Source organism: Bombina bombina, chromosome 5, assembly GCF_027579735.1.
Source record: "Bombina bombina isolate aBomBom1 chromosome 5, aBomBom1.pri, whole genome shotgun sequence".
NCBI classification, from domain to species: domain Eukaryota; kingdom Metazoa; phylum Chordata; class Amphibia; order Anura; family Bombinatoridae; genus Bombina; species Bombina bombina.
Window position 1 is genome coordinate 757,723,846 of NC_069503.1, and position 17,592 is coordinate 757,741,437.

At 37.1% G+C, this 17,592-nt stretch overlaps 1 protein-coding gene across 2 annotated transcripts in view; it reads right to left on the reverse strand.

The window, feature by feature from the left end:
* ATP9B (ATPase phospholipid transporting 9B (putative)) overlaps positions 1 to 17,592 on the reverse strand; it is a 1,400,042-nt gene that overhangs the window by 167,907 nt on the left and 1,214,543 nt on the right. For both annotated transcript variants that reach the window (XM_053714846.1, XM_053714845.1), the window contains exons 21-22: positions 10,731 to 10,820; positions 8,962 to 9,106 (exon numbers count right to left, since the gene is read on the reverse strand). In XM_053714846.1, coding sequence (XP_053570821.1) covers positions 8,962 to 9,106; positions 10,731 to 10,820 — 235 coding nt within the window. The remainder of the gene's footprint in view (positions 1 to 8,961; positions 9,107 to 10,730; positions 10,821 to 17,592) is intronic.

Genomic DNA, 17,592 nt, shown 5'->3' on the forward strand with positions numbered 1-17,592 from the left:
GGAATCACCAGAGTCACAATCATTAAGAGTAGTTAGCACCTCCTTAAGCAGGGCGCGGAGATGTTCTAACTTAAATTTAAATGCCACAATATCAGGTTCTGCCTGCTGAGAAACTTTTCCTGAATCCGAAATTTCTCCCTCCTACAGACCCTCCCACACTGCCAATTCAGACTGGTGTGAGGGTATAACAGATAAATTATCGTCAGCGCCCACTTGCTCATCCTCTGTATTTAAAACTGAGCAATCACGCTTTCTGGGAAATGCTGGCAGTTTGGATAAAAGATTTGCTATAGAATTATCCATTACTGCAGTTAATTGCTGCATAGTAACAAGCATTGGCGCGCTAGATGTACTAGGTATCGCCTGCGCGGGCAAAACTGGTGTTGACACAGAAGGAGAGGATGATAAACTATCCCCACTACCTTCACTTGAAGAATCATCTTGGGCAACCTTATTAAATGTGACAGTACTGTCCTTACTTTGTTTGGACGCCATGGCACAATTTGAACATACATTTAAAGGGGGAACCACCTTGGCCTCCATACACACAGAACATATGCTATCTGAAGGTATAGGCATGTTAGACAGACTTTGGCAGGCTATTAATGCAATAAAACCGTTTTTAAACAAAACCGTTACTGTCTCTTTAAATAATAAAAAGAGCACACTTTATTTCTGAATGTTTGAAAAACTATGAAGGAAATATCCGATCTTTACAAAATTTGCACCCTAGTGTCTTAATGCTTTGAAAGTATTGCACACCAAGTCTCTAACCCCTTAAATGAGCAAACCGGAGCTAATTGTTCAATTTCCCAGTTCAAACCCACTACAGTCCCTGCCACAGCCTTTGCTGCGGCTTTTACCTTCCTTGGGGGTTATTCACCACAGAAATAAGCCTTCTTGAATTCGTTTTTATGGCCACAGGACCCTCTCACATGAAGCTGCATGCACTGCTTCTAGAAGTAACTGCGCAACTGAGGCGCGAAAATGAGGCCTCCTCCCTCTGCATACCAGAGTGAAGGGGCCTTCCTGACTAGATTAGGTGTCTAAACAAGTGCCAGGCGAAATAAAAACGTTCCCCAAAAGTGTTTTAAAGTCACAAAACACCCCAAAAGTCATATAAATATTATATAAATCAATCGATTCAACCCACAATAGTGTCAACCAGTATAAAGCCCATTTATAAGCCTTCATTCTGTTATGAGTCTAAGAAAATGGCTTACCGATCCCATAAGGGAAAATAACAGTCTTCTAGCATTACTATGTCTTGTTAGAAAAGAGACTAGTCATACCTGGAGCAGAAAAGTCTGCAAACTGTTCCCCCCAACTGAAGTTCTCTGGTTTCAACAGTCCTGCGTGGGAACAGCAATGGATTTTAGTTACTGTTGCTAAAATCATACTCCTCTTTTAACAGAACTCTTCATCACTTTCTGTTGTAGAGTAAATAGTACAAACCGGCACTATTTTAAAATAACAAACTCTTGATAGAAGAAATAAAACTACAACTAACACCACATACTCTTTACCATCCCCGTGGAGATGCTACTTGTTCAGAGCGGCAAAGAGAATGACTGGGGGGCGGAGCCAGAGGGGGAGCTATATGGACAGCTTTTGCTGTGCTCTCTTTGCCATTTCCTGTTAGCGAAGAGAATATTCCCACAAGTAAGGATGAAGCCGTGGACCGGACACACCAATGTAGGAGAAATAAATATTTAAAAATTGCTGGCAAGTATTTTAAAATAATTTTCAAAAATAAGCAAAATTAGTTACATAGCCATGCTGTCTGGATTAGTCTGATCCACTGCCCTTATCAGTGTTTAGCATCAGAAACACAGACATTGTACTTCAACTGAGCTCACAGCTGTTTATTTGCTTCTAGGCAAGCTCCAGTACATAATGAGTGTGCAGGTCTGTATTCTACTAAATCAAAGGTGGGTATAGATACAGCCATAGAAGGAATTGTGTTGGGGGAGTTAGAGCTGTACAATTTGAAAACTTAAAAGAAAGGGATAATGGCAAGGAACTGCAGTATACATTTGCAGGTAAAGTAATTAAAGTACACATTATTATATTTAGTCTCTATACCAACTTGTTTTACGTCCCTTTAACCACAGCTCTAAAATTGCGGTAATAATTCTAGCGTAAATCACGATTGTGCTCACTCGATCACTTCAACTTGTAATACCAGCGTTAAGCCCGATGACTGCAAACCCTTGTGATATACCCCTTTTCACTATGGCGCAAACGATTATGCTCCACTTGTAATCTAGCCCTTATTTGTGTACATTTTATTGAAAACATTATTAAAAAATATATAAGAAAAAAATACTAAAAAGAACTAATTATCTAATTTACAGGTATAGGTTATGTGGCTAATGTCAGATAAGAACGTCATTGGTAAATTCTTACTAATTAAATAATTTTGGATTTATTAAAGATGGTTTATTAGACAAAAATTGGAAAGCCCTTTCAAAATATAATTTACAATCAAAACAAAAGCTCTAATTATAAACAAAAACATAATTTATGTAAGAATTTACATGATAAATTAAATTCTTTCATGTAATTGGCAAGAGTCCATGAGCTAGTGACGTATGGGATATACAATCCTACCAGGAGGGGCAAAGTTTCCCAAACCTTAAAATGCCTATAAATACACCCCTCACCACACCCACAATTCAGTTTAACGAATAGCCAAGTAGTGGGGTGATAGAAAAAAAAGTAAAAAGCATCGAAAAAGGAACTGGAAATATAATTGTGAATTATACAAAAAAACATAACCACCATAAAAAAGGGTGGGTCTCATGGACTCTTGTCAATATGAAAGATAGGAATTTATCAGGTAAGTTCTTACACAAACTATGTTTTCTTTAATGTAATTGGCAAGAGTCCATAAGCTAGTGACGTATGGGATAGTAATACCCAAGATGTGGTTCTCCACAGAAGAGTCACTAGAGAGGGAGGGATAAAAAACAAAAACAGCCATTTTCTGCTGAAAAAAATTAAATCCACATCCAAAAAAAGTTTTTCTCATAATTGAAAAGAAAGGCAAATACATCAAAATGGTAGAATTTAGTAAATGTATGCAAAGAAGACCAAGTTGCTGCTTTGCAAATCTGATCAACTGAAGCTTTATTCTTAAAAGACCACAAAGTGGAAACTGATCTAGTAGAATGAGCTGTAATTCTCTGAGGCGGAGCCTGACCAGACTTTAACCAAGATGCCAAGGAAATGGCAGAAGCTTTCTGACCTTTCCTAGAACCAGAAAGGACAACAGACTAGAAGTATTCCTGAAATCTTTAGTAGCTTCAACATAATATTTCAAAGCTCTTACAACATCCAGAGAATGTAAGGATCTCTCCAAAGAATTCTTAGGCTTGGGACACAAAAGAGGGAACAACAATTTCCCTATTAATATTGTTAGGATTCACAACGTTAGGTAAAAATTTAAATGAAGTCCACAAAACTGCTTTTTGCTGATGGAAAATAAGACAAGGAGACTCACAAGAAAGAGCAGATAATTCGGAAACTCTTCTAGCAGAAGAGATAGCCAAAAGGAACAACACTTTCCAAGAAAGTAGTTTAATATCCAAAGAATGCATAGGTTTAAAAGGAGGAGCCTGTAAAACCTTCAACACCAAATTAAGACTCCAAGGAGGAGAGATTGATTTAATGGCAGGCTTGATATGGACCAAGGCCTGTACAAAACAGTGAATATCAGGAAGATTAGCAATCTTTCTGTGAAATAAAACAGAAAGAGCAAGGATTTGTCCCTTCAAGGGACTTGCAGACAAACCTTTATCCAAACCATCCTGAAGGAACTGTAAAATTCTAGGAATTCTTAAAGAATGCCAAGAGAATTTAAAGAACACCATGAAATATAAGTCTTCCAAACTCGATAATAAATCTTCCTAGAAACAGATTTACGAGCCTGTAACATAGTATCAATCACTGAGTCAGAGAAACATCAATTACTAAGCGTTCAATTTCCATACCTTCAAATTTAACGATTTGAGATCCTGATGGAGAAACGGTCCTTGAGACAGAAGGTTTGGTCTTAAAGGAAGTGGCCAAGGTTGGCAACTGGACATCCGGAGAAGATCCGCATACCAGAACCTGTGAGGCCATGCTGGTGCTACCAGAAACACAAACGATTATTCCATGATGAATGATGATAGAGGCAGGAAGATATAAGCAGGTTGGTAAAACCAAGGAACTGCTAACGCATCCACCGACTCTGCCTGAGGATCCCTGGACCTGGACAAGTACGTGGGGAGTTTCTTGTTTAGATGGGAAGCCATCAGATCTATTTCTGGAAGACCCCACATCTGAACAATCTGAAAAAACACATCTGAATGGAGAGACCACTCCCCCGGATGTAAAGTCTGACGGCTGAGTTAATCCGCTTCCCAATTGTCTACACCTGGAATATGTACCGCAGAAATTAAACAAAAGCTGGATTCCGCCCAAGAAAGTATCCGAGATACTTCTTTCATAGCTAGGGGACTATGAGTCCCACCCTGGTGATTGACATATGCCACAGTTGTGATATTGTCTGTCTGAAAACAAATGAATGGTTCTCTCTTCAACAGAGGCCAAACCTGAAGAGCTCTGAAAATAGCACAGAGTTCTAAAATATTGATTGGTAACCTCGCCTCTTGAGATTTCCAAACCCCTTGTGCTGTCAGAGATCCCCAGAAAGCTCCCCAACCTGAAAGATTTGCATCTGTTGTGATTACAGTCCAGGTTGGATGAACAAAAGAAGCCCCTTGAACTACACAATGGTGTTCTAACCACCAAGTCAGAGAGAGTTGAACATTGGGATTTAAGGATATTAATTGTGATATCCTTGTATAATCCCTGCACCATTGATTCAGCATACAGAGCTGAAGAGGTCTCATATGAAAATGAGCAAAGGGGATGCACATTGCCACTGAAGGGAATGATTGAGACTGAAGGTTTCGACAAGCTTAAACAAATTTAATTTGTCTCATGGACACTGAATCTATCTGGAAACCTAAAAAGGTGACCCTTGTCTGAGGAATCAAGGAACTTTTCGGTAAATTGATCCTACAACCATGTCTTTGAAGAAACAACACTAATTGATTCGTGTGAGATTTGGCAGAATGTAAAGACTGAGCTAGTACCAAGATATCGTCCAAATAAGGAAATACCGCAATACCCTGTTCTCTGATTACAAAGAGTAGGGCACGAGAGCCTTCAAAAAAATTATTGGCGCTGTCGCCAGGCCAAATGGAAGAGTGACAAATTGGTAATGCTTGTCTAGAAAAGAGAATCTCAGAAACCGATAGTGGTCTGGATGAATTGGAATATGAAGATATGCATCCTGTAAGTCTATTGTGGACATATAATGCCCTTGCTGAACAAAAGGCAGAATAGTCCTTATAGTCACCATTTCGAAAGTTGGCACTCTTACAAAACGATTCAAAATTTTCAGATCCAGAACTGGCCTGAATGAATTTTCTTTCTTCGGGACAATGAATAGATTTGAATAAAACCCCAGACCCTGTTCCTCAAACGGAACTGGTATTCACTGATTTTGGACAGAATCTGCCCAAATGTTTAAGAAAAATTTTAATCTGCCCCCCACCAGCTGAGCTGGAATGAGGGCCGCACCTTCATGCAGACTTGGGGGCTGGCTTTGGTTTCTTAATAGGCTTGGATTTATTCCAACTTGAAGAAGGTTTCCAATTGGAACCAGATTCTTTGGGGGAAGGATTTGCTTTCTGTTCCTTATTCTGTTGAAAAGAACGAAAACAATTAGAAGCTTTACCCTTAGATCTTTTATCCTGAGGGAAAAAAACTACCTTCCCCCAGTGACAGTTGAAATAATTGAATCCAACTGAGAAACAAATAAACTGTTACCTTGGAAAGAAAGAGATAGTAATCTAGACGTAGATACCATGTCAGCATTCCAATATTTGAGCCACAAAGCTCTTCTAGCTAAAATAGCTAAAGACATAGATTTAACATCAATTTTGATGATATCAAAAATAGCATCACAGATAAAATGGTTAGCATGTTGAAGCAAGCAAACAATGCTAGACAAATCAGGATCTGTTTCCTGTTGCGCTAAGCTTTCCAACCAAAAAGTTGATGCAGCTGCAACATCACCCATAGATATAGCAGGCCTAAGAATATAGCCAGAAAATAAATAAGCTTTCCTTAGATAAGATTCAAGTTTCCTATCTAAAGGATCTTTAAAAGAAGTACTATCTTCCATAGGAATAGTAGTACGTTTGGCATGAGTAGAAATAGCCCCATTACATTTGGGGATTTTTTTCACAAAACTCCAATCTAGGTGATGGCAAATGATACAAGTTTTTAAACCTAGAAGACGAATAAAAGAAGTACCAGACCTATCCTATTCCTTTGAAATCATATCAGAAATAGCATCAGGAACTGGAAAAACCTCTGGAGTAACCACAGGAAGTTTATAAACAGAATTTAAACGTTTTAGTATCAATAATTTACTAGTTTTAGCATCAAGAGGACTAGATTCCTCAATATCCAAAGTAATCAACACCTCTTTTTACAAGGAACGTATATACTCCATCTTAAAGAGATAAGTAGATTTGTCAGTGTTAATATCTGAGGTAGGATCTTCTGAATCAGATAGATCCTCATCCGAGGAGGATAATTCAGTATGTTGTCTGTCATTTGAAATGTCATCAACTTTATGAGAAGTTTAAAAAGATCTTTTACGTTTATTAGAAGGCGTAATAGCAGACAAAGCCTTCTGAATCGCATCAGCAATAAAATCTTTTATATTCATAGGGATATCAAGTACATTAGATGTTGAAGGAACAACAGGCATTGTACTAGTACTGATGGATACATTCTCTGCATGTAAAAGCTTATCAGGAAAACTGTTACATACTGCAACTGGAGATATAATCTCTACTTACTTACAGCAGATACACTTAGCTTTGGTAGAACTGTTATCAGTCAGCAGGGTTCTAACAGTTGTTTCTGAGACAGGATCAGATTGAGACATTTTGCAAATGTAAGAGAAAAAAACAACATATAAAGCAAAATGATCAATTTCCTTATATGGCAGGTCCAGGAATGGGAAAAAAAATGGGTAGGGTTTAAATAATTAAATTATTTGGTGCCAAGTATGACGCACAATGCAAAATTAACTGTTGGCGTTAACAACATCCGGAAATTACGCAATGTGCATCATAGCGGACGCAATCTTGTGCAAGGAAACCTGGCGTCAAATAAGACGCCGGAAATGACAAATTTGTGTCACCAAACGTACCTTCGCGGCAAAAAAATTCTCGAGCCAAGAATGACGCAATAAATATTAGAATTTTGCGACATCGCAAGCCTAATTTTGCCCGTGAAATTTAATGAAAAAGCAGTCAATTTGAAGAAAAGACTATACCCCAGGTAAGAAAAAATAACTTCCTAAATATGTTTCCCAATTTTGAAACTGATAGTCTGCAAAAGGAAATATACATAAACCTGACTCATGGCAAATATAAGTACAAAGTTATATATAAAGTTATATATAAAGTTAAAACTTTATATTAATACATAAAGTGCCAAACCATAGCTGAGAGTGTCTTAAGTAATGAAAACATACTTACGGAAAGACACCCATCCACATATAGCAGATAGCCAAACCAGTACTGAAAAAGTATCAGTAGAGGTAATGGAATATGAGAGTATATCGTTGACGACCGATGCCAGAGAACCTATGAAAAGATTTCCTGTGAGGAAAACCATAGAATCAATAGGTGATACTCCCTTCACATTCCTCTGACAAACACTGTACTCAGAGAGGATGCGGGCTTCAAAATGCTGAGAATCGCTTATCACAAAAGAAAATCAAGCACAAACTTACTTCACCACCTCCATAGGGAAGTAAAGTTTGTAAAACTGAATTGTGGGTGAGGTGAGGGGTGTATTTATAGGCATTTTGAGGTTTGGGAAACTTTGCCCCTCCTGGTAGGATTGTATATCCCATATGTCACTAGCTCATGGACTCTTGCCAATTACATAAAAGAAATACTTTAAACACTTGTGAAACATAAGCCAAATAAAAAAAATAACAGTTAACAAATACAAAATATTTTTTTGACAATATAATGTATTGGAAGGAGAAAATAAAAAATGCTCCAAGCATAAGAGATAGGAAGCAATCTACTTTACCTTTAAATGAAAGGTGCCCTAAAGGTGCCCAGGGTTGTAAGAATTTTATTTTTGATTTTCTTATACACATACTGGGTTTTTTTTGCCAACAAATATATGTATTTTGTGGTAATGAAATTTGCACATTTTCAATAAAAAGATTTTATGTACAAAAATAAAAGAAGGTAATTAAAATAGTGTAAATGAAGGAAATGCATACAATATTGTGGCCATTGTGGGTTATAAGAGGAAAACATATTTTCTTGATGCAATGTCTGAGTTTAAACCTTTTTTAAACAGTACATTGCTGGAAAATAGAAGTGTGTTGCTAAGAAGTAAATCCACAAAAAAGGTAAAAGAATGGCCATGATCAGAAATGATCAGTAAAATAGTGGAATCCTTTGGAAATGTTCAATATGATAATTTAACCTAACCTACTCAACTGGACTTGGAGGTAATGAAAAAATAAATAAATTACAATAAAAAAAAAATAGATAGATATATGAACCAAGACAAAAATAATTTCCAGATTTTAACACTACACGTCTAAACAAATATTAACATAAAAATTGGCAAAATGTGTCCAAGTGCATTTGTGAGTTTATCAGTAAGTAACATACTGTACAAAATAAATGAGAGCTTTTCTTATTAGCACTAGCAAACATTTGATATTGTTTTTCAGATATACATACATTTAACAAAAGACTAGATATCTGAGAGGTGATAGGTGAATCGTTAATTCCTGGATATTTATTAGAATCCCAGATTAGGCTGGTGCTGACTGACAGGACAGAGGCTCACCTATGGCACACGTACGTCCTACTGTGTGCTGCTGTAGAAGCTTCACAATGTGAGCTTTCTGTGTCGGTGAACATCGGCAGCACACAACGGCAGGGCACTGACAGGCAAGCTCAACAAATTCATGCTCATAGTACTTTAAACACACCTACAGGAGGCAGAAACCCATAATCATTTTGTTTTTTACTTTGCAACAATTTACATAACATACCAAACTATCTACGCATCTGTTAATCTCATTACTATGCTTTTACAAACTCCCAGTCTCACAAGAAGTAAGAATATATAGCAGCGTTTATAATACATAATAATTCTACTAATGAAACCATCACGATAGGCACATATGCATTTTTGTATTTTCACTACAGTTAAAACATTTAGCATATAAAAAGAAAAAACTTTGATGCTGCAGTTTTCCTTAATGTAAGGTATATATGTAATTTACACATGCCAAATTATATTTTTAACCGTCTTTGATTTTATACGGCTAACATGGTTATTTGAGAAACATCTGTGGCTGCTAACACCATATTGTGATCAACTTAGCTAAAACATATGGAAATAAAAATTAACTGAACACTAGGGCTTGTGCAGCAACACATTATGCAGTATCTGCTTTATTAGATTAAACAATTTTCTAGCTGAAGGAAGCTGGATAAATATTAAAGTGCAGGGAAAAAGCAGTGTTTGCAAATATAGTGCAATTTATACATATGTTGTCATAAGGACAGACTAAGTTTCAGATAGTCTCTTTATATTAAGGGTGACAGCACAAGACATCTTTTTTTACTATTGGGGTATTAGTTTAAAGGGACATTAAACACTAAATAGATCATTACTTAAATGTTGTATTCAAAGCAAAGATTAGCCTCAGATTAATGTGTACATGTATTTTTAAAAATGTTATTAGTTGTTTAAATATTGAAACAATAAGGGTAACTTTCTTATGTCCATAAAGCAGTGGGCACCACCATATTGTAACCTAGGTTACCTTTTCTGCTGAGGCCAATTAGGAAATGTTATAAATGTCTTACTAGAGGGTACAACCAATGACTGTGTGGAATATAGCTGTGTCTGAACTTCCATGTTTAACATGAATTGGAAAGCCCAAAATATTAAGAATTAAATTACAGGGAACAAAATAAATAATGAAATATATTGCAAAGTTGTTTTACTACATGTAATTAAACAACTTATGTTAATATCTTGAGCTGTTCATTGTCCCTTTTATGCCAATTTGGAGAAGGAGTAACTAAAAAAAGACAATCCTTCCATTCATTCAGTCATGGAGTTAAAGGTACACTTATGACTAAATACATTTCATGCATCTTCCTCTAATCATAGGTGCTGCCATTATGATATCTAGGTTACACTGCAGGTATCTGAAGGAGAGCTGTGGCAAACACATCAGCATTGGAAAGTAGTGAAAGCTAGATTTCAACATGGCAGCACCCATGACTAGGTGGAGGCGGGGAATAACCTCAATACTGAGCATATAAAATGTATTTAAGCTTTAATATCCCTTTAAAGTCAAATATACAGGTTCACATAACAACACAGATGTAATACTAATGATACATTTCCATATATTGTGTCACTTATGTCCCAGACCTATAAGCATAATACAATGTAAGCATTCAATACTAATAATAAATAATGAGGAACTTTTAGGTTAAATTATCCCATTAATCATAAGAATTTCTACTTTTAATCAATGATAGTGGTGGTATAACTACTCCCATTTTCGGACTTTTTGATCTACAGTACATTACCTCCAAAGAATCACCAGCGACTACCAAGGCACAATCATGCTTTCTTCTAAAGGAATTAAGTTCTAAGTGGGCCTCACTTCGACTGCTCACCTGCAAAAATGAATGAATAACATAATTTATGTAAGAACTTACATGAAAAATTCATTTCTTTCATATTAGCAAGAGTCCATGAGCTAGTGACGTATGGGATATACATTCCTACCAGGAGGGGCAAAGTTTCCCAAACCTCAAAATGCCTATAAATACACCCCTCACCACACCCACAAATCAGTTTAACGAATAGCCAAGAAGTGGGGTGATAAGAAAAAAGTGCGAAGCATAAATAAAAGGAATTGGAATAATTGTGCTTTATCCAAAAAAATCATAACCACCACAAAAAAGGGTGGGCCTCATGGACTCTTGCTAATATGAAAGAAATGAATTTATCAGGTAAGTTCTTACATAAATTATGTTTTCTTTCATGTAATTAGCAAGAGTCCATGAGCTAGTGACGTATGGGATAATGACTACCCAAGATGTGGATCTTCCATGCAAGAGTCACTAGAGAGGGAGGGATAAAATAAAGACAGCCAATTCCGCTGAAAAAAATCCACACCCAAAAATAAAGTTTAAATCTTATAAAGAAAAAAACTGAAAATATAAGCAGAAGATTCAAACTGAAACAGCTGCCTGAAGTACTTTTCTACCAAAAACAGCTTCAGAAGAAGAAAACACATCAAAATGGTAGAATTTAGTAAAATTATGCAAAGAAGACCAAGTTGCTACTTTGCAAATCTGATCAACCGAAGCTTCATTCCTAAACGCCCAGGAAGTAGAAACTGACCTAGTAGAATGAGCTGTAATCCTTTGAGGCGGAGTTTTACCCGACTCGACATAAGCATGATGAATTAAAGATTTCAACCAAGATGCCAAAGAAATGGCAGAGGCCTTCTGACCTTTCCTAGAACCGGAAAAGATAACAAATAGACTAGAAGTCTTTCTGAAATTCTTAGTAGCTTCAACATAATATTTCAAAGCTCTAACTAGATCCAAAGAATGCAATGATTTCTCCTTAGAATTCTTAGGATTAGGACATAATGAAGGAACCACAATTTCTCTACTAATGTTGTTAGAATTCACAACCTTAGGTAAAAATTTAAAAGAAGTTCGCAACACCGCCTTATCCTGGTGAAAAATCAGAAAAGGAGACTCACAAGAAAGAGCAGATAATTCAGAAACTCTTCTGGCAGAAGAGATGGCCAAAAGGAACAAAACTTTCCAAGAAACTAATTTTTTTTTTTTTTAAACTTTTATTTTATAGTAAAGATAATATATTACAATAATCAATGTAAAAAAATACATCACAATGGGTAAAATATTCCATATACAGTTTAAACATTAACAGTCCGTGTCAAGGTAAGGGTCAACAATCCCCTTACTATAGTGATTTACATAATAAAGATAATCCAAAATTTAGACAATCAACCAGAGTTTACCAGAGTTTATCCTATGTGTATAAAAATCTAAAGAAAACATACTACACTTGTGCAAATTTTTGATCATTTTTCATCTTTACTTCTTTTAATAATTAATATCACTCCCGGGCATTCACACATCACACATACCAAACAAAAAAAAAAAAAAAAAAAAAAAAAAAGAGGAAATCTGCAGCTCTCTCGTCCCATCTAATCCCCTGACCCAGAATCTGACGCCCAATCTCCAGGGAAATGGCCAGCTAAAATGTTTACCATAACATACTCCGAGTCTCTGAGAGGTTTAATTAACTTTTTCTGAAGTGCGAGAGGACAAGATCTCACAAGTGTTTCCCATTTTTTGAAGAATGTAGGCAGATATTTATCTTGTGGATAGGGAATATTGAATTGCTCTGTTGTGAAATGGTTAACCATAGCACTTTTAAATTGTTTCATAGTAGGTGCAGAAGAAGCTTTCCACTGTTTAAAAATAAGATTCCGAGCTGTTAGGATTATCGTATTTATCAAGTTGTAATTCTTGGTTATTCCCTGAAATTTCACCAAAAAGAAAACATCCATTGGAGATACTTTATGATCTAATTTCAAAATTGCTGTCATCCAGTAGGATATTTTCTTCCAGTATTGATGGATTTTGGGGCAACTCCAGAGACAGTGGAATAGATCTGCACTTAATGAGGAACATCTAGGACAGAGGACTCTTGATTTATACCATTTGGAGAGAACAGCAGGAGTAAGATATCTTTTAAGAGCAATTTTTATCTGTGACTCTCTCCACGAAGTCGGTACCCAGCTTTGCTGAATTATTTGGAAACTCCCTATAATGGTCTGTTCATCTATATCTGGGAAATATGTGTCCCACATTGCCACCATCTCAGTTACCTGTGTCTTTGACGTTTTCTGGTTTGTGAGAAGATATAGTGGAGAAATTGTATAGATTCCTGCCGCATACAGGGAGATCCTGGCCTGTAGCTCGCCCCGTGACCAATTATTCCCGTATTTTGAGCTTAGCTCCTGCAGATAATGTCTAACTTGGAGATAAGCATAGAATTCGCGTGGCTGTAGCTCGTATTGTGTTGCAATATCCTCAAACAGTCGTGGGTATCCATCTGTACCTAGTAGTTGCCAAATATTTTGAAGACCCTTTGACGCCCAAGCTTTGAATATCTGGTTGTTTAAGCCCGGCCCGAACTCAGGATTACCACATATAGTTAAATATTGTGATATATGGGGGGAGCAATCGTTTTCCACACAAAGCCTCTGCCAGGCCACCAGGACGTTCTTAAAGGTGGTCATATAGAATATATTGGAGGGCAAGGAGGTGAGGGGACAGTGTAAAAGTGCCTTCAAATTGAACGGGGCCACCACTTGGTTTTCCCAGGTAACCAAGGAAATTTGGTCTTTCCCAGTTAGCCAGTCTAGAGCAAATCTGGCTAAGGTAGCCAGATTATATGATTGAATATTAGGGAGAGCGAGGCCGGCTGAAAGCTTAGAATTCATAAGTCTATGGGGCGCCATGCGTGGTCTCTTACCATTCCATAAGAATTGAGAACATGCCCTATTATACATGATAATATCTTTCTTATGTAGAAAACACGGGATATTCTGCATAATATAAAAAAGTTTTGGAAAGAGGACAGATTTAATTAAGGTTACACGCGCCGTTAATGATATAGGTAACGGGGTCCACTCCACTAACTTCTTTCTGCAGAAATCTAGGCATGGTCTATAATTTATTTTGTACCACTCTTCTGGATTTCTGGATAGACAAAGACCAAGATAAGTAATCTGGGAGACCTCAAGGAAGGGATAATTACAATAATAAGGAGGGTTTCTATATACCCACATTAATTCTGACTTTGAGATATTTATCTTAAATCCAGAGATCTCCCCAAATTCTTGGATAATCATTTGGAAGATGGGTATAGTGACCTTAAGATTAGAAAGAAATATTAAGAGATCATCCGCATACAGGAGCAACACTAGCTTTTCATCTGCCATGAGAATCCCATCTAGTTCTTGTCTTAATCTAATAGCAAGAGGTTCTATACTCAGATTGAATAAAAAAGGGGAAAGAGGGCATCCTTGTCTGGTCCCTCTGGAAAGCTCAAAGCGTTGGGTAGATGTATTATTTATGATGATCGCCGAGGAAGGGGTACTATAGATTAGTTGAATATAATTAATAAAATATTCAGGAAATCCGAACCGATCCAACGCGGAGAACAGATGGACCCAGTCAACGCGATCGAATGCTTTCTCCGCGTCGATCGTTAAGATAGCCTTATCTTCCGTTTCCCTTACTCGTAAAGACTTATATTTGATCCAGAAGGATTCGATCAGGATTAATAGTTTCCTTGTGTTTCTTACAGGATTCCGGCCCGACATAAAACCCGATTGGTTCTCGTGGATTAAGTCACCCATATATGGTTTTAATCGGGAGGCTATTATAGATGCCAGCAACTTATAGTCGGTGTTTAGGACTGAGATCGGTCTATAGGAGCTAGGTAATTCCGGATCTTTACCCTTTTTTAGAATTAATGAGATATTTGCGGTTGTAAAAGATGAAGAACAATTAGTGTTTTCTGAAAAATAAAAATTAAATAGCTTATTCAGTATTGGGGTCACCTGTATCTGTAAAATCCTATAGTACTCGATGGGGAGGGCATCAGGTCCAGCCGCTTTATTAGTTTTCGCGTTCTTAATTGCTATTGTGATTTCCTCCTCAGTAATAGAGGCATTAATCGTGTCTCTGGCATCAGAAGATAACCTTGGAATCTCGATCTTTTCCCAGAATGCCAATCTCTTATCGGGGTTAGTAGGCTCTCTTTTGTATAGATCTTGAAAAAAGTCAAAGAATACTTTTTCAATATCAGTATGTTTGGTATATCTCATATCTCCCTGTTTAATAGCCGATATTGGATGTCTGGGAGAAGATTTAGTGGTTCTAGCCAGAAATTTCGCCGATCTGCCCGTAAAGCCACCGTATATTGCTCTCATTCTCATTTCTTCCTGAACGCTACTTTGCTTAATATGCGTATCCCGGAGCATTTTAGCAGTCACATATGCATCCCAGTAAGCTTTAGTGTGGTTTATAATATAGGCCCTATATGCGTTCTTAACCCGATTAGCAAGTTGTCTAGTTATTAGGGTCCAATTTTTTTTCAGATGTAGGGAGTAAGATTTAATTTCCCCTCGTAACACGGCCTTGGAGGCCTCCCAGAACACTTCGATCTTATCTATATAGCTGTGATTGTTATTATAGTATTCGTCCCATTTTAAACGTAATTGGTTCTGAAACTTGATATTGTTGCTCAGGTATTTAGGGAAATATATGTGGTTCTTATCTCGATGTCCACCATTTGTATCACATCTCAACCCTATCACAGCGTGATCGGAAATGACGATGTCTCCAATACTGGACACCCAATTCCAGTTAAGCAGGGATTCAGAAATTAAAAAATAATCGATCCTTGAGAAAGACTGTTGGACTTGAGATACACAAGAGTAATCTCGAGCGTCCGGGTTCTGGACCCGCCATATGTCCACCAGTCCCAGCTGACTGCAGAATTTCTGAAAAGTCCGAGCTTTCCGGTCCCTATTTTTTAGGGCCTTTTTATTTGAGCTATCTAGCAGAGGGTCTGCCATTAAATTTAGGTCTCCCCCGATAATTAGATTTGACCCAATATAGTTATGTAGTTTGACTGAGAGTGTAGACCAAAATTTATGGTCACTTTGATTGGGACCATATATATTGCACAGTATGTATTTTATACGTTTAATTTCCAGTTCCGCGATTAAAAATCTGCCCTCAGGATCGATTATAGTATTAATTACCTGATATTCCAGCTTCCGATTTACTAAAATGGCCACTCCCCTCTTCCTAGATGTGAAAGGGGCCGCCAGAACTTCTCCCACCCACTTTGCTTTCAATTTAGGTATTTCAAGAGCCTTAAGATGGAGCTCCTGTAGGAAAACTATATCAGGGTTAAATTTGCCCAGGTGTTTTATTATAGTTTTCCTTTTAATTGGGGAGTTAATACCACCAATATTCCATGATAGTAAATTAAACTTATTAATCAGGGAAATTATTTGTCTCTAATCCGTAGATGCATAACCAAATGAACTCATTATATATACAGTCTCGGTAGTCAGGAAATGCGCCCGAAGGAGAGGGTGGCAGACCCTTAGATGTAAAAAGGGGAAAGGGGACTGGAGAGACAATGAGGGAGACGGGAGAAGATAAAAAAGAAAAAGCGGAGGAAGGGGAGAGGAGAAAAAAAAAAAAAAAAAAAAAAAAAAAAAAAAAAAAAAATAAAAAAAAATTACCTAAACAACAATACATAGGCTAAGGTACCCCTGATTCTCTACAGAAAGCTTCAGCTTCCATAGCATTGTTCGGAGTGTATGTAGTGCCATCTTTTAAAAAAACACAAAAAAAAAAAAAAAAAAAAAAAAAAAAAAAAAAAAAAAAAAACACACACACACCACAGGACCCCACAAGACCCACCAAAACACCAAAAAAAACACCATTTCTAGCATTATCATAGTCCTCAATTCAAAGACCATACTACTCATTTCTATTTATCTAAGTAACAACATATTCTGAATCTGTGATCAAGGAACCTCTTCCTGATACCCTAAAAACATATTCATGGTACCCCTACCTCTCTGCAAAAAGCCTCCGCCTCCATAACATTATTGAGTGTGTGTGTACTTCCATCTTTCTGTACAATTAGCTTAGCTGGATAGATCAGCCTGATGTTGTAGTTCTCTTTCTGCAATCTCCCATAAAAAAAAGACATATCTCTTCGCTTGGTTAATGTTTCCGAAGAGAAGTCTTGAAACAGTAATAGTTTATGTGAGCCTACAGAGAGAGGGCTATATTTCCTATAATGTTTAAGATATAAAAGTTTGTCCTGGAAGTTGACAAATTTAAAGATTACTGGCCTTGGTCTAGATGTCTCACTGTGTTCACGTCGTTGCCCTATCCTATGTACCCTTTCAACAAGAAAGGGAGCAGCAGGAGCTGGGATCTGTAGGGCCTGTGGTAACGTAATGGTAACAAAATTCATTAAGTCTTGAAATTCAGTAGACTCAGGCAAGCCAATCACTTTAAGGTTATTGCGCCTCGATCGATCCTCAAGGTCCTCGATCTTGGCTTGCAATGAAGTGATAGTTTTGCTGTGAGTATCTATTACAGGATCCATAATATTAAATCTATCTTCTAGATCTGAGATCCGATTCTCCATTTCGTCTAGTCTAGTTGAAAACTGTCTAACCTCCAAAGTGAGGTTTGATATCTCATTTCTGATCTCCTGTTTGATCATGTCAAATTGGGGTGTCAGGATTTTGGCTACTTCAGCAGCAAATTCTAACAAGTTGTTAGGAGACGG